The 17571-nt window shown below is 41.4% G+C and overlaps 2 protein-coding genes across 8 annotated transcripts in view; one reads left to right on the forward strand and one right to left on the reverse strand.

The window, feature by feature from the left end:
- LOC145890641 (neurexin-1-like) overlaps window positions 1-17571 on the reverse strand; it is a 142378-nt gene that overhangs the window by 92810 nt on the left and 31997 nt on the right. For 3 of the 7 annotated variants that reach the window (XM_082981764.1, XM_082981763.1, XM_082981762.1), the window contains 6 exons: window positions 16042-16213; window positions 15421-15507; window positions 14888-15067; window positions 14421-14566; window positions 13934-13985; window positions 10810-12971 (listed from right to left, as the gene is read on the reverse strand). In XM_082981764.1, the coding sequence (XP_082837890.1) occupies window positions 11197-12971; window positions 13934-13985; window positions 14421-14566; window positions 14888-15067; window positions 15421-15507; window positions 16042-16213 (2412 nt within the window). In that variant the 3' untranslated portion in view covers window positions 10810-11196. Of the gene's footprint in view, window positions 1-10809; window positions 12972-13933; window positions 13986-14420; window positions 14567-14887; window positions 15068-15420; window positions 15508-16041; window positions 16214-17571 lie in introns of those variants that run through there. The other 4 variants (XM_082981766.1, XR_014399571.1, XM_082981767.1 and 1 more) reach the window with 4 other exon arrangements.
- Window positions 2-10286, forward strand: LOC145890645 (choline/ethanolamine transporter flvcr2a-like). The gene is made up of 11 exons (XM_082981771.1): window positions 2-1148; window positions 1247-1368; window positions 2781-2922; window positions 3464-3628; window positions 4459-4526; window positions 5025-5128; window positions 5721-5831; window positions 6372-6477; window positions 7063-7174; window positions 8161-8213; window positions 8938-10286. Exons 1-11 carry the CDS (start codon window positions 671-673, stop codon window positions 9109-9111), a joined length of 1635 nt encoding a protein of 544 aa, XP_082837897.1. The 5' UTR covers window positions 2-670; the 3' UTR covers window positions 9112-10286.

The raw sequence follows: 17571 nt of genomic DNA on the forward strand, positions 1-17571 counted from the left end.
CCGTTCTTCCTGTGAAACAGAGAACAGGTTTCGGTGATGTGTTTGTTTTATTTTCAGAAGAAGCCTTGTCGTTCGTGCAGGCGAAACTTCAGAAAAATACAATCTTTTCAAACAAAGGGTGTATATTTGTCGTTTTACAATAGGAAGAACGTACAGTTTAGTACGGTATTCATCGACATGCATTTTAGCATTGCAGAAACCTTGCTCTGAGCAAAGTCCACTGGGCGAGACAATAGAAAACTGCCGAGGGAAAAAGGCAGTGAAGGGTAGCTCATCTCTTGCCGGTAAATATAGTTTTACTACGTCTACAGCAACAGCAATGTTACCATAGCCTATGGCAAGGATTGCACGTGTGCCGATTAAGTTGCTCTTAACGATTTGCTTAACTTTTAAAAAATGAGCTATGTTAGTGGGAAGAACAGTTGTCGACAGGAAATGTATTTCAGTGGGTTTATTTGTATTTAAAGCAAGTAGTCACTAAGATGACTACATTTGTTTCGCTGACTTGATAGGTGCTGCTTTGACGCGGTTTGCGAAACCCCGCCGTAGTTGAACGTTTATTTTATATTTCTGGATTTGCGTGAGCTGTATGAATCTTGGATGTGGCATTAGAGCCACTGTACAGCTTGGGGTTTTAAGTCAGTGTGTCCACACTTAGCATTCAAGCAGAATGGAAGAAACCAATCTCAACACTGATGAAGCACTGTTGCCTTCAGAGGAATCAAGTGTTCAACTGAAACAAAATGGAAGCCAGGTTGAAGTTGTTATTGTTGACAAGCGGGACTGCCGCAAGGAAAGTGATGCAGATTTCCTACCAAACCCAACAAGGACTCATTTGTACAAAAAGCGATTTTTGATGATGGGTATTTTTTGTCTCTACTCCATGTCCAGTGCATTTCAGTGGATCGAGTATGCAATCATCACACATATTGTCATACGGTACTATACAGGCACAAGTGAACTTTTTGTCTTCTGGACTTCAATGATTTATATGCTCACCTATATTCCTTTGATGTTTGTTGCCACTTGGATGCTTGACAACTGGGGTCTTCGACGTATACTGTTGTTTGGGGCCACTTTAAATGCTGTCGGTTCGCTCATAAAAATTGCAAGTGTAAATCCAAACTATTTCATCATATCGTTTGTGGGTAAGTTTTGTTTTTTTACCTGTAAGAAAATGATTTGTTTTATTTTTCATGTATGTAAATGTTGTGGGTAACATATAGCTAACCATTGCTCATTGCAGGACAAACGGTGGCAGCTTGTGCCCAATCCTTTATATTAGAGATTCCTCCAAAAATTGCATCTCTCTGGTTTGGTGAACGAGAAGTTTCAACTGCAACCTCAGTCGGAGTGTTTGGAAACCAGGTAGATAGAATCACTTGGCTGAAATTTGTAAACCTAACTATATAACTTTTATGATAAAGTGGTGAATTAGTCAGATTAGGATATATTAGGTTACAAACTTTGGATTGTGTGTTGTGCATTCACTAGTATAACAGATTGCACCATGAAACAGAAGCTAATCAGTCATGCTAATGACAAAACTGTCATAAATATCTTTGTCTAGTAAATGTGTCACACAAAATTTACTGCTGGGAAGTGGTAGGGGTGATTGAAGCTTAATGACTGGTGATTAGTGAATTTAAAACAAATGCCTATTTTGGGCCTAATTGATCACAACAGGCAAATTTAATTGTTTATTTGTATGGCTCTCATCGCAGTTGTGTCTATATATGTACAGTATTTGCTGTTATATTTGTATGGCTCTTATCGCAGTTGTGTCTATATATTTACAGTATATGCTGTTATATTTGTATGGCTCTTATCGCAGTTGTGTCTATATATATGTACAGTATTTGCTGTTATATTTGTATGGCTCTTATCGCAGTTGTGTCTATATATTTACAGCATATGCTGTTATGTTTGTATGGCTCTTATCGCAGTTGTGTCTATATATGTACAGTATTTGCTGTTATTTGGTTCACCTATGAAAAAACTCTAACAATAGTGGCCCATGACATTCACTTAACTTTAGTATGACTATGGGTAAGCCAAAGCACAACTCGTGGCCATCATTTATTGACCCCATTTCCACTTTTCATACAGGAAGCAAGTCAAACTTCCTAGACAATAACTTATCACCCCCAATAGTTGCAACTGCATTAGGGTGTTTGCCATAACACAAATTAGGGTGCTCAATGCCAGTAAGGAAAACAGCGTGCATTGTATTAGCAGAGGTGACAAGGCGAAATTTTCGAAAAAACGTTGATACCTTTTTTGGAATATAATGTGCATAGTGCATTCGTGCACAATATAGCAACTGATAAATGTTGCGTGGCAAAAACGGTCATACTAGGGTTTGTAAATCATACCATATGCGTGTCCGTAGTTGCGGTGCCCAAAATAACGGCAAAAAATAATTACAAACAAAACCGTCCCTCAGTAACGGATAAAGGCCTGACCGTTTGTGAAACCAACAAGGCGCCGATAACCGGTAAAAGGGTCGGAATAAGTTACCCAAGTAATTTTGGAAAGCATTTATGAAGGCAAATAAAAACAGCCACCTTCCTTCGTGTAGCGCATATGCACACATGTTCTCGTCGACAATATTTTCAGAAACCTATTACGCGTTTCCAGGGAGTTTCGAAATACTCTATCGCCACATCCTTCTGCTCGGCAAAACATTATTTTCTTTCTCGGTATCGAAATGCATTTTTTTTCTCGGTATTGAAATGCAATAATTTACTGCTTATTCAACGTATGCTTTATGTTGGCAGCTGGGTGTGGCCATTGGATTTCTTGTTCCACCTTTGATTGTTCCCGATTCGCAAAACATGTCTGAAGTCGCAGCTGGATTTCGGATTCTATTCATTTCTTCAGCTATTGTTTGTACCGTCGTTGTCTTCCTTATATTTTTCTGTAAGTACTGGGTTCCACTTTTTTTTCTGTCACTGGATCTGAGAACATCGAAGCAGTGACTTAGCCAGTCCCAAATTTCGGTGGAATCCAAATAAGATATGGGGTTTTACCGAATAAAACGTTTTGGTATGAATCAGGAAAATAAATTGGCGCGCTTAACATGACATCATTTTCCTATCAATTTAATCAAATTCAACATTTAATAAACAAAAAACAAATTTGCATCACCTTTAAGTTAGAAATATTTGTTGGCTATACGGCCCCTTACAGGCTACGTCAATATATCGACGCCTTGTGTTTAACGAAAGTGCGGAAACGCTTGTATTCTAAAAGAGTTGTCGCAAAATCAATCAAGTGTTGTACTGCTGTGCTCGCATGTCACAATCGTTTAACGACCTTGAACGAAAGATTAACCTAAATTTACGACTTAAAGCTGTCTCGAAATTAAAGTTTATTACCGTTTTGGTCGCTTCCGCCATCTGCCAATCAGCGCAGCCGAAGTATTGTTTACAGCGATTTAAACCATAACATTTGTTTGCAGTCATTCGGGACAAGCCCCCTTTACCGCCCAGCAAAGCAAGCGCAACTGCTCTGCAGACTGAAATCGAGAACAAGGCACAACATACTTCTTCATTGGTAAACTACAAACGTTCCATCAGGGAACTGATGAAGAATGTCCCATTCGTACTTCTATTAGTCAGCTACGGTAAGTGTTGTTACTCCATGGTGAATGCCATAAATTAGCATTTAATGTCTTACAGAATGCGAAATTTACAACTTTAGTTTTACGGCATGTTTTATATGATTACAAAGCAAGCTATATTACAAATACCTACCGATATGGCAACTAAAAACGATCTATGTGACTTTACCATTAACATTGCTATTTTATTCATATTTTCAGGCCCTAATAAATGTACGGAATCATTTCCTGTCGTTTAAATGCGGTCAAAATGATGATGCAATAAGCATTAATTTCTCGAAACCAGTCGCTCCGTGTTATTGCGTCGTGGAAATTTACGCTCTTTCGCACCTTGCCCCTCTGGCTGTTGTAGAGTTTCAAAACAGACTCTGAACTTCGGCCCTCAGGTAGTCATACGTAGTGTTAGCAGTCGTGGAACTTGGGCCGTCACGCAAATGTCGTTGGTGTGTTTGTTAGAAATGCGTCGAAGCGATCGACTTGTTTTTGCGGAAGGATAACACAATACAACCCGAGTGCGTCGATTGTTTTTGGAGAAATGCTTGATCAGATTTTGAATTATAATGAACGTTGGTCTGGAACGAACCCGGTTGCGAAAACTCTTCCATACCTTGCGTCATCGTGTTTTACTTTTATTTTACTTAACTTTGGTTGAATAAAAATGTTTCGCGAATATCAGAATCATTTTGCAGGCACCGTTGTTGTTTCGCGGGCAGAAAAATACCTAAATAAATGAAATAGTTCTGTCAAATGGCCTCTTTATCAGACAGTTTTTTGATCAATTTGCTAAATACGTTTCGCCAAAACTGTCCTGACATTTTTTATTTGATTTTCAGGAATCAACACAGGAACGTATTACGCCATTGGGACGCTTCTCAATCAAATTTTGATTCCTTTCCATCCGGTAACAATTTGCTTATTTTTTTGTTCCCTGTTTTCTATCTCCCGTTGAATTTTGATGGTTTATACCTCAGTTGATTTATACCGAGTAAGAATAACACTCAAGACTACTACAAATATCAACGTGTTATTTTTATGTATCGCTATATAAGCATGGGGGTGATACATGCAGTGGTAATGGTTTTGATGATGGTCCATTGTTAGTGTAAAATAATATAGTGTAAACCAATAAGTATGAATACACGGTCTGTACATCCAAATTTATTAGATTTAGATCTACAAAGTAATCTGTTATTATGTTCGATAAATAAGTACGCCACATTAATCATTTATCGTACAAAATTTGGCTTGCAAATTTACAACAATTGCACATTCTGAACGAATTTTTGAGTCATCCGGCTTGACGTCACGTGTGTGCAAGCAGTACAAAATGTGCAAAAATACGATATGCGATGACATTATGTCATTGCGAATTGGGTGAAAAATTCAATCTTTGTTGCAGGATGCTGGACGGGAGATCGGTCAAATCGGTCTGACGATGGTTGTGGCTGGTTTGGGAGGATCTGTAGTATGCGGATACTTTCTGGACAAAACCAGACTCTACAAGTACGTTTCAAATAATTATTAAACAAATGGCGATTAAACTGTGTGAAACGTTTGTTTTGAAACGCGTGTTTCAAAAGTATCAGATTTTGAAGACTTTTGTTGGTCTGAAAATCACCTTTAGTCGTGATTTGGTTTGCCACGATTGATCCAAACATGCAAGTTATTTTTTTAGGACTACTTCAATGTACTGTGATACCGTCGCTATTAGCTCAAATTCCGCATACTATAGTCGTGTTTGGAATGATACGTTTTGCAAGTAAAACTACCTGCCAAAAATACTTTGAATATTATGTGTTTACATAACCTGGCGCATCACCTTCTGCTATACTGCGAACATGTCTCCTCAGGTTTGGAAATTTGAGACTTTCCCTTAGTGACCCAGTTGAATGTCGCCTTCGCCTCCTGAGACGTATTCGAACTGGGATCGATGAATTTCAATTAGGGCGAACATTTTTCCTATGTCGTTGTTACGTGAATTGACGAGATAGAAGGTCGCCTAATTTCCAAAGGCGTTTCTTCGCTTTCGGTTAACCGAGATCACAAAAAAATACGAATTAGCGTGTCGTACGTAACAACTATTTTTGTACCCCAGGGGTACTACGGTTGGAATTTACGTTTTGTCGATGGCTTTTATGTTCGTCTTCACCTTCACTCTGGATCTGAAACTACTGTGGCTCGATTTCGTAACAATCGGCTTGCTTGGGTGAGTAAAATGTAACCACATGTTTTCTGTTTTGGCAACCTTTATGATCTGGTGTTTCTCAACATTCGGTTCGCGGAAATCCTACATGTTTATCTTTCGGACAGTGCGTGTGTAAAATTCCTTCTCTTTGTCTTATATGAAATAATCTTTTATCAACCGGTTATGTTTATAACATTGCGATTCGGATTTTATACAAACACCCGACCGAAAAAAATGTTTTACCGCAAATTGTGAATAAAAATGTTGACAACCACAGGTTTAAATTTAGCTACAACAAATATTGTCCGATTGTTTTTATCGGTGATACATAAAAACCTACGCGATGCCATAGTAACGATAATTGCGACTGGACAAAAATGTTGGACATTTTGCAGCGAAATTGCTTCATCAACATTTGTTTTCCAAACTGCCAGTGGAAAACTACCGACTAAATTTACTCAAAACATAAAGTACTCTAGCATCCTTCCGCAAACATCGATTTATCAAATCTCACACAGATCGTGGCGCCGAGATTATCTCAAGTACTGTTTACTTACTCAGGTTCTTCATGACTGGCTACCTCCCTATCGGATTTGAGTTTGCTGCAGAAATCACCTACCCAGAATCCGAAGCTACCTCGGCTGGACTCCTCAATGTTTCGGCGCAGGTAACGACTGTTTGGCTTGTATTTGATACAGCATGTGCGTTTATGATATACGCGAGCGTTACAATAACGTGTATAATGATATGTAGCATTGCATTCAAAAGTTAGTGCGAACACTTATGTAGGTGGACTGAGATATTACGAATGCATTACAGAGTTTTTGGAAATGTTAACGTGTGAACAGTCTTGTCCCGCTAACTCATAAAATACAGAAAACAAACTTCTTATCCTTGCATAATTGTATCATCCGCATAATTTTATAATCAAGAAGAAGAGATAATGTAGGCAATTTGTGTAGAGGCAGAAGCATTTTGCAGCCCACTAGGCAATTTGTTTGTACCCCATTATCATCGTCTGTGTGCCCAAAAGGTCAGGTAATTGGTTGAACTTTGTCATATCAAACTCCTTAAACTCCGTAATCAAGCCTGAAACGGAGCAAGTGATACGATACGCCTGCTAACAATAAGCGGACTTTATCCCTCGCGGTTCACCGCTGAAAATTCACAAAGCCCGTGTTTTGTCGCAACATGACCTTTGGCCCTCGTCAAGGATTTGTCGCTTGGTGTTGATGCGAAGTTGTTGCCACAGGTCTTCGGCATCACGTTCATCTTGGTTGCCGACGAACTACGCAAGAAGTACAGCGTGAAGGCTGCGAACATCTTCATGTGTGTAGCGTTACTGTTGGGAACCTTGATGACAAGTAAGCGTTGAGTTTCTCACCTTCGTCTGTCATGCGGCCCGTTTGCTTGTGTTGATCAAGACGAATGTCTGCATTTTAATTGGTGTCGACGTAATACATTTGTAGAGGCGTCGATCAAACTCGTGTGTTCTATTGCCCAGCATACCGATAAGTCCTTACGTTGTTCTGTTTTTTAAATAAGATCTTTTACACCAGGGTCGGAGCAGTTTACAAATTATGTGAAAATGTTAATGAATACGCGTGCCAACATTTTTGTGTGTAGAAAAGGTTTGCGCAAACTAACTAAGTTTTAAACGACAAACAGTATTGGAATATGACCTAGAATTTTCACCATGCTTGTCAAAAATAGTCACTCCGACGACCCAGGCTGATATCACAATGGTTTAGGGTTTACTCTTAACATTTTGAGTGCCATAAGAAGCACTCTGCGTGTTGGTACCTAAATACTAACTGACACACAGCGGTCACCTCTACGTAGTTTTTGTTTCATTCGTCGCAACCATGGGGAAGAGCTGATGCGTAAGTCGAACCACGTCAAAAAGTCGATGCTAATCATGTCATCCAACCCCAAAATGGGAGCAAATTCAATTGGTCCCTCCCTTGAGCGCTCGGGATTGATTTCCGCTGTTGGATCGATGGTATTCGCTGTCAAATTGACGTCTTTGTTACGAATATTTCCAATACGCTGTGGATTTTTTTGTTTGCGGACATCCTTTCCGTCATGCGAATTAAGCGAAAATTATCATTGAAATTTATTTGCAAGATTGTTTTATTCGAAAACCTTGCTATATTGAAAGTTATATAGATGTTACATGAAATATCATGTTGCAAACATTATACCTTGCAGTGACGAAGCAAATAGCGTTTTAGGCAGATATTTGTGTTCCAATCACCTTTGCATTACAATGAACCCCCATACGATACCAAACTACACCAAACAAAACCTTTATATTTTTTGACAAAATTTTGTGTCTCTTTTCTTACAGTTCTGATCAAATCCAATTTGAGAAGACAAGCGGCGAACAACTCGTCCGAAGTGGTGAGTTGTGATCGGTTCTTCTGAATTACTTCAACGGCAATTGACCCACTGACCCATATTTTAAAACAACCATCAAGCCAACATAAGTATCTCATAAAAATACACTACATTCGCGTCAACCAATTGTCCAAACTGCTGTTGTTTAAATATTTTTCGCATTCTTAATTGGACATTCCTGACTTTGGGCAGCGTACATTGAGACTTAGTCTTGGTGTCGTTGGATTAGAAATTGTCCTAATAAATTGTTGGTTCAATTTCTGCTTGGTAACTAATGTAAGTGTGGTATATGTGTGAAATTATGCGTGCATGGACATGACTTCGGATCGCGCAAATAATCACACACTTAAAATACGTGAAATTTGATGTTCAACATGTCTGGTGGACATCGTAAACACTGTATGTGTGATTTATTTCGAAATGCCTCTCAGGAAACAACAGACATTAAACAATTGGTGTTGATAGAATACTTCCTTGTGTGCTTGTCATTTTCTCGTGCTATGCTCATATGCTGTAATAGCAGTAATCGCATACATCATCAGGTTTTTTTTTTCTCTTCGAAGAACTCCATTTTTTTTAAAGGAAAAGCGAAACGTCAGAAAAATTCATTCTTTTTAACTAACGTGAATGTGTTAGTGTTTTTAACCAAAGTATGTGTATAATTTATCCTGTATTTCGGCAGTAAAAATCCTGTCTCAGTTCTTAAACACATTCATATCGCACCCAGTCAAACGCTGAAGACTCGAAAGCCACCGAACTCACCCAGGCTTCCAACAACCGCAACCACAACTCCAACAACAACAGTAACCTCGACACACCGCCCTTGGTCAATTCCAAAGATGAAACGAAGTTGATTCGCTTAACATCGGCGTCCTCTTGCTACAGCGCCGACTTTAGGTAGTGTGTTCACATGTTCCAAGTTCAATTAATTTTAAGCAATTTTTAGAATCTGATTATTCGCGCCATCGGTAATAGGGATAGTCTGTATTTTCTTTTCTCGTTCCGATGCAATTTCTTCGCCAGTTTCAATAGGTCTGTGGCTGTTTGAGCACAATGCAACATGGGGACCTCACGGAAGAGGTTAAGCATGTGTTTGTGGGTTCCATATTTTTTGTATATAAGATTTGTGCTACTTTTGGTGACGCCTTATTTGAAAACTCTCGACTACAAAGTTTCCATAATGCCGCGTTAGAACAAATTTGTTACCGTAGATATCATTACAAAGATTAAATTCGACCGACGGAACGCAATTAAACATACATGTCTGTACCCCCGTTACAACCTCAGTAAATGTTGTATTTTTGGCCAAACAAACTCCTGCTTCACATAAAAATCATACCTTTATGCAAGAAAGAGAATATGCCTAAATATTGTGGTATAACTATTATAGTTTAACAAAGACAGGGTAATGGCACAGCGAGGTGTTATCAATGCATTAGAATTTACTACCATCGCCCACATCTCAAAGCCACGTATATAGGGTAATGATTTTTTTGTTTATGTCCTTCAAATTTTTGGTAGCTTTCCTGCAATATACCGTGTGTGCTCATACTTGTGAAATCAGGTAAAAATTATACTGTGGTTTAATCGGGTAAGTTGGCGTCTAGCTACTTGAGATTAGCTTTTTGTTTTCCAATCCACGCCGAACTTGAAGCTTCTCGAATTCATTAAAATCTGGTGCGAAACCAAACATTAGTCTTTGTATATTATGTTGGTGCATACTTCCATATTAAACTGTATCATTTTATCAAAATTCGTCACAAACTGTTGACTACAAGAACGTTTATTCGTTGTGATTTTGTATCGTCAACGTTTTTTGGCCTTTTGATTACGTTTTTTTCAGTGTTATTGCACTATACTAAAATATTGTGCTATCCTCGCTGTTGTTTGTCGCTTATGCATCTTCTCCCACCCCAAGTCATCAAATTATTCACCATATAATTGTTCTATGCTTTACGAAACTTTTTTAAGCGCGTTTAACATTTTGTTATGCTTCGTAAGGTTTGATGCGGGTTGAAATAGTGTCGTTTTCGTTGTTATGTGCGTTTCCCATATTATTATTATTATATCCGATTGTTCCTATCGATTGTTTATAAAGAAGTAGGTTTTTGAATGAGGCTCTGTGAGTTGGAACGTGGTAGCCGATTACAAGCGGGCAGATTTTTTGTTGCAAACAGCAGAAAAGTATTTCAGATAATTTTTTTAGGCAGAAGAAGTTTAACATTCGAAAATATTTTCGGAGGATGGAATAAGTTAACGCTACAGTTTTGTAATCAGTTAAAATTGTGCTCAATCCTTTTAAATAGAATTCAATTTCTTGTCTATGCCTATAATGTTTGCTGGTGCACTGCTTTTGTAACGACTTTATTAGCTTTTAAATAGACTTAGTTTTGCGAAACAAAAAATCTTGATCACGATTTGACCCAATGTGGTTCTTTTATGGTTTTTGAGGAAAATCGTGGGGCCCATTTTAGCCAAATCGGGCAAATGCACCTGAGCCCTGTCCTGCCTCAAATTTGGTCCGTTGTTGTGTCATCTGTATCATATCATCTCCATGCCTCAAGCTGTCAGTATATCAAAACTTGTTGGTTTACAGTCTTTCAAATAAGAAGCTTGTTGCGGTGAGAAGCAGAAACGAGACAACAAGTGAAGCAGTAACATCACAAACTGGCCACAAAACTAAAACACGTGGTTGAAGAACGCAGATCGCTTGCGGGGCGCAACAGTGTCGGTGCGAAGATTGCGCGAAAAATGTTCAAAATTATTAATTAAATATTCTATAGTTAGTTGGCGACGTAACAGTGAGTTGGCAAAAAAAATGATGCCGGCGTGTTTTGTTCTCACAAGCGCACACTGAGAAAATTGTCGACAGAAATCAATGCGAAGGCAAATGCGGGAATTGGCGCTTGCGCTAAGCCTCGCGCGCGACCTGGCGGATCGCGCAAGTGCATATTTTGCGCCACTGAGTGGCGCCAGCAAGTGGGTGTCATACGTAGTATTCCTTTTCCTTGTCGTGTTTCTGCGCCTTTGCGTCGCGTTTCATCGAACCGTTCTTTACCGCCGTCACTGGTTTTCCTTTCTTCGGCATTACGCCGTATTGTCGCTCACGCTCGCCGACATTGTACGTCACTGAATCGCGCTTTTTGAAGCGGTACATGACGTAGAAAAGTAGCAATACACAGCAGGCCGCCGCCGCCGCGATGCCGGCAATCATGGCTGTGGTGACGGCCGTCGCTTGACCAATGTATATCGGACCAGTGGAGTTGGACATCACTTTCCCTGTGACATCAACCGGTGATGATGACGTGTTGCTCGTGTTGATCATGTTAGCTCCTGGGGCGTCGACCGGGTTCTTCCTGGTTGTTGATTTGACCTTTCCGTCGCCTCCGGAACTCGCCACTGTGACATCAGGGTCGGTAACAATAGCGCTTGATACGGGGGCCGTTGGAGGCCTTGAGAGGCTGACGGTGTTGTTGGCGGAGAAAGCGGGTGGGGAAGGGAACGCCGACCGCGTTGGCGACATTGGTGGAAAAGGCGGCGGTGGCGAAGTGGTGGCACCTTGGGTTGCTTTAAACCGGTATAAACCGGTTTGCGCGATCGCCAAAGCCGATGCCGCTGATCCTGTCCAATCTGCCGCGACGGTCGTGGGGTTGGGGTTGGGAAAGAGGTCAGTGTATTCGCCTGGTGTGGTAGTGGATGGGGAAAATAGCAAAACATGTGGATTACTGCCGTGCGTGGAAGCAACAAGCTCATTAATCGTGTTTGTGTCAGGGAGTGAAGTCGAGTTGGTTCTGTGTGTGGTGTGCGGTATTGGTGCGTTATCGTGCGTCGTGCTTTGTGCGTTAACAGCTGGTGCGATTACACGGGGGTGTACAAGGGCCTGCGATTTGGTGGTTTTAAGCGTTTTTATTAAACTCTGACCGGAAAATGTTGAAGAGGGGGCCGCGGTGCCGGATATTGTGCTGGAGCTTAGTATAGAGGAGGTCGCAGCGTCCAGAGCGCCTGGCGTCGCAAATACAGTTGCCTTTGCTGTTGGAGATTGTTTGTTTAAGGTAGTTGTTGTTGAGAGTGGGGGTTCCGGTATTGTGGTGGGTTTCGTCGCTTCGGTTGTCACTCTCGTGATTGTCGTTTTAGGTTTGGGCTTTGGTTTTGTTGCGACGTTTTCTATTGTCCGTAAAGGTTTTCTTGCTGTTGACGTTGTAGATGTTGTTGTGCTGGTGGAGGACGAAGGGGGCTCCTCAGGAGATGGGAATGGATCATTGTCCACCTCCTCCCGAGTAAAAATATCCAGAACGTCGAAGAAACCCGCATCGAATGTAGGGGGTTCCCCGTGGTCAGGGTCTCTTGCCTCTTGGTCTTCTACCGGTTCGGTAAAAATTCTTTTTATTTCGTCCAAACCTTCCATCTCGACATCACGATTCCGTTCTTCAGGCACAGCAACAGTCTTATCGTATGCGACCTCCGCCTCCTCTTCCACGTACAGCGCTTCTTTGTCGTCGACGTCATCATTACTGACGTCATTAGTTGGTTCGGTGGTGGCGATTGGCGGTTTGTTTGTGGTTGTGGTCACAGGTTTTTGCGTAGTGAAAAATCCCAAATCGAAAAGAAGTCGTTCGACCCCTGATAGCGACCCCTCGTCTCCCCCAGACTGCGCATGCGCGAGCGACGATGACGTGGCAGTGGTGAGAGTTGTTGTGATTATTTGCGCTTCGCTAAGTTCGGCGGGGACGTTTGTTTCAACGAATAAACCGGCACCTGAGCCTGTGAAAATAAAAAGTGGCCGTTAGTAAATCCATGTAGGTTGGTTAGAAGCAAAAATAAATTGAAACGGTGACAAAAAATTGTGTTAAGCACCAAAAAGTCTCAATCTCTCCAAAATAGAATAAGTTTTAGTAAGTATATAGGCCCAATAATTGCAATGCAAAGTGTGGTGTATATTATGTGTAGCGGCGTATCTGACAAACTACCAAAGAGTATGAAATAAAACGGTTACAACACATATACATATTTCAGTACTTACTTTATAGATCTCCCACGAAATTATGTCAGCGTGCAAGCAGGCAAAAAAGAACGTGGTTAAACCAATTCAAATATGTATCGTTCTATCACCATTAAACATGCCACTATGTGTGTGTGCGGCGCATTTTCATTTCTCGCGAGTTTGACAAAAACATACTAAAACGCGCCACAATAGAAACAACCTAATAATGTATTGCATATATGTGGTGTATATGGAAGGAAGACTGTCGCTAGTTCGTTGTTGAGCCGCTGTTGCGACTCACGAGGCCCAAGGAGCTAGCGTTAACAACACCAAGCAGTTCATAACGTTAACAGTCCATTGATGTGTTGCTCGCGTTGCGCCATTGCAACCTTCTCGAGGAAAGGAATACACTGGAACGTAACGAGCATGTTTGGTGGTTGTTTGTGGCAATGTGCGGGTGGTGGAGTGGGGACAGAAAGAGTGGAGCGCACAGTTAGCTAAATCATATCTCACTAGGAATGAACCCTATCGCATTTGTCTCGGCCACACTTGCGTAAAACTGTGAAGGTTTCAAAGCAGTTGTGCGCAACGGGTACAAAAAACGGTCCACGGGTACAAAGTGATGTTTAATGCCTTCGACAAATATGCGGGTACAGAGTGCTGTTGGAACAGACGCTTGGCAGTTCTACGCAAGTGTGGTTGACATTACACCTAGTCGCGTATTTTTCATGTGTAAGCTTACCTGAGGATGTAGGGCACATATCCTCGTCGTCACAGTCGTCTGGGTCGGAACCCTGTAAGGAATTGATCAGATTTAGTTGGACATATTGGTTTACTGTTGATTATCCGTAGGTGTTTTTATTCTCGAACAGGAAAGTTCGCTCGAACGTTGCCACGCATTAATACTGCTTTTGTCACCTTGTATGCTGGGTTAGGTATTTGCTTTGGTCGCTAAACAGACATCACTTTACTGGTGTTTACAAAACTCTTTTGCCATGAGACAATATCTTTTAACTTTTTTAGCTAGACTCAAAGCAAGTTTTTATTGAATCTACTACTGATTTCCCCCAAAAAATTTAAGCCACGTAATTGTGACTATTAAATAACCGTTATTTACGCTTACAGACGCTTTACTCTATACTATTCAATATACATTCAACTTTAAGCACTACCCATGAGAGTATACGGATAGGATTTAAATTATACGTATTTTCGCTGCGTGAGCTTACATTGGGTATGGGAGTGGACTTGGTGGTTGAAAAGACGGTCAGTGTCGCCATGGTGGTAACTGGTTGGGAAATGGTCGGGGTGGTTGGAGATATGTCAGGACCACCTATACGCGTAACGTCACAGAAAAACTGGACGCGCTCGTCGCCTGAAAAAGTTGTGGAGTTTTGTTATTGGTTTGATGGCTGGCTTACATGCTTTCGGGCTTTCAGTGAAAATGCAGAATCACTGTTGAATGAAAACAATTTCGAATAAACCAAAACAGAAAAACATTGGCCGGAAAAGTTGCGAAAAACTAACACGAGTTTAATGTGTAAATATTGCGGTCAAACAAATTTTGAAAAATGCATAAACAATGCAGTTGTGCGTACGCAAACAAGTTCACTTACACGATTATTTTACGGTCAGATTCAGCCAAAATGATCTTGCAAAAGTTCAATAGCGCTAAAATTCCAGCCAAAATGATCACCTTTTGCTGCAAGTTCAAAAACTCGCACATCGTTAAAGAAAAGTCCCATCATTTGACCACGGAAGGGTTTGGTCAATGTCCTTGCACAGTTTGGCTGCTCGAGGATGGACATGGCGCTGTCGCTCAACAGTCCGCCGATCTGGATGGTGGACTGTGAGTTGAACACGGACGCCACACGCTCTGTTCGAATCGGGCAACATGGTTAAGATATTTGCAAGCGCGGAAACATATCTTGGCAGCAAAGTTGGGGTTGGTTTAGAGCAATTTTACACATGACTCTAGCGTCTGTAGTTTCTTTACTGATGCATGTAAGTCAGTTATATGATGAGCCGACGTTGTGTTAGTCTGTTATTAATGGTTAAGATGAAACAGGCAAAGTTATTCAGGCACATTCACGTTCACAACGGCCCGCTAAGGACCTGGTTAGGACACACACACACACAAAAACACCCACACTCGCACAGAAACAGGCGGAACACATTTTCGCTAGCAAAAAAAAACACTTGATCGAAAGTATTGTTAGCGGTATCTACCTTTGCCGCGCAGCCACGAGGCCACCGTGTTACGGGCCGCCGGCGCTATGGTGGGGCTGATAAGGGCTAAGCGGGTGCGTGCTTTCCCTGAGACAAATAAGAGAAAAGAGAAATGGTAAGAGTTAGCGAGCTGATGCACACGCAGACGAGCAAGCGGGGCAGGCAATTAGTATCACGATTTTTTTTCCGTAGCCGTCGTTGAACTTGTTGCTGAAACCGGCATTGCTCGTCCGACAGCGCTGCCATTCTGCAAGCTGTTAGTTGTATGATTTTCGTGCAAATCCAACGGGTTAGGGTTAGAAGACATAGCGGTTGGTTCGGAACACAGCCAAACATGCACGTGTTAATGCGGAGCTGGTTAGTAGATAACAAAACAAATTTTACACGTTCTTCTAAATTTTGTCTTGTATGCTATGATCTTCTAAAATTCTAAAAATTATTTTTTAAATTAATTGGCTGAAAAGCACCCTTGCTTCTTTCTACACCACGTGAAAGTTGTCTCGAATTGCAAATTTTATACAAACTCTAACAAAAACAATACAGAAGTTAAATCCCATATGTGTAAAACCAAAAAAACTACGCTTTGGGAACAATCACAAACACGACGCGATTCCTACTCACCAGATGGCGCCACACTCTTCTCTGGCCAGTGGTCGACCCGCATGGTGGCGTTCAACCACATTCGTTTGATCTGCACAGTGTGGTAACTTCCATCCGACACGGGCGTGTTCTCGCGTAGTTCCACGGTACGCCCTCCTCCAACATTGTATCGCAAGGTAAGTTTTCCGCCTTCCTACAAGCGTCACGGAAAGGAGGAACGTGTAAGTTTATTAATTGGGACTAAAAAGCCTTTTGGTAAAATGCGACGCAAGCTGAACCGCTCTAAAACCTGATGGCATGTGTTAATTTCGAAACGAAAACTAGATTTTTTCCAATTCCTGACGTTGAAAGATTTGCTTTGCGAAAAGCTCATGTGCAAAAAATATGAATTTATTACAATGTTTAAACCAAAGACGTCAGCCGAAATATGATTTTCGTGTTTACTTCAATGACATTCGTTCCAAGCAAACACGCTTTTCGTGTTTTAGGGGATTGCAATTATAACACCCGGCTTCATCAACAGTTGGTGTCGGTTCAGCTTGTGTCGAACCTTTAAGGTTAAGTTTGCATGCCACGAAAACCACGCCCAGCACATGCGCTCTCCCGCTCTGCCAGGCAGCCGTGACACCGTCTCTGTCCTTTCTTCACCAGCATTTTTTACCTTAACCCCAATCAATTAAGAACGTTCGAGTTACCTCAAAGCATAAACAAACCTAACCCAATTTTTAAGCGTACGTTTAGCGCGATTTACCTTAATTACCGCGCAATAAGACTTTAACAACGCCCGTAGCAGACTGACAGCGAATCACGCATGAGCCGTAAAATGAAAGCATTGTCAACGGACTTGGACGTCGTTATGACCTTCGAGCTATGGAATATGTGTTAGCGGTCACTCACACACACACACACGCACACACACACGGAGACAGAGATTCGCACGCACACACCGAACAGAGCATTCGAGATGCAAAAAACCCGACAACGTCGTTAAAACCAAGCCGCCAATCACGGCAACAAGAATAGGAATGCAAAAAAAACTCTTGAAACCAGCGCCAAACTCCATGCAGCGACCAGAATGGAAAACCGACATTTAATCAAATGACAAAATATGCACATATGGCGATAACGGGTCACGGAAGCCACGCTTACAATGCTGAGACGAAGAAAGTCTTTGGGAGGCCTAAGCATGGCCGAGAGCACAGACAAGAGCACGGCGTCTTGCTCGGTTGTAGCGAACTCAATTTTTAGCGCGTCGTAACGCACACTGCGCAGTGGCAGCTCTGAGACGATTAGGCCGCCGTTGAAGAGGTAAGCGGAAGAGCTCAAGTGTTCTGGTGGCCGCCATAATACAAAACAAAAAGTACATTGTAAGGGTAGGGTACAGTAAAGCTAAAACGGCGGTTCTCAGTCCCACGTCCCAAAACTCTGCTATATGTAACCGGTTTAATCAATATCATATAGGCACCACATCGAATGAAGTCACGATCTTTGGGCAAAGGGTGTGTTGTTTTTTGGACTTTTTAAAAACTTCCTAATTATCATGTGAATGTT

Source organism: Ascidia mentula, chromosome 2 (assembly GCF_947561715.1).
Source record: "Ascidia mentula chromosome 2, kaAscMent1.1, whole genome shotgun sequence".
Lineage (NCBI taxonomy): Eukaryota > Metazoa > Chordata > Ascidiacea > Phlebobranchia > Ascidiidae > Ascidia > Ascidia mentula.

Coding starts and splice junctions, on each gene's coding strand:
- LOC145890645 (XM_082981771.1), top strand. CDS start 671: ATGGAAGAAACCAATCTCAACACTGATGAAGCACTGTTGCCTTCAGAG. Junction 1,369..2,780: donor TCGGAGTGTTTGGAAACCAG/GTAGATAGAATC, acceptor TTATGTTGGCAG/CTGGGTGTGGCCATTGGATT. Junction 3,629..4,458: donor ACTTCTATTAGTCAGCTACG/GTAAGTGTTGTT, acceptor TTTGATTTTCAG/GAATCAACACAGGAACGTAT.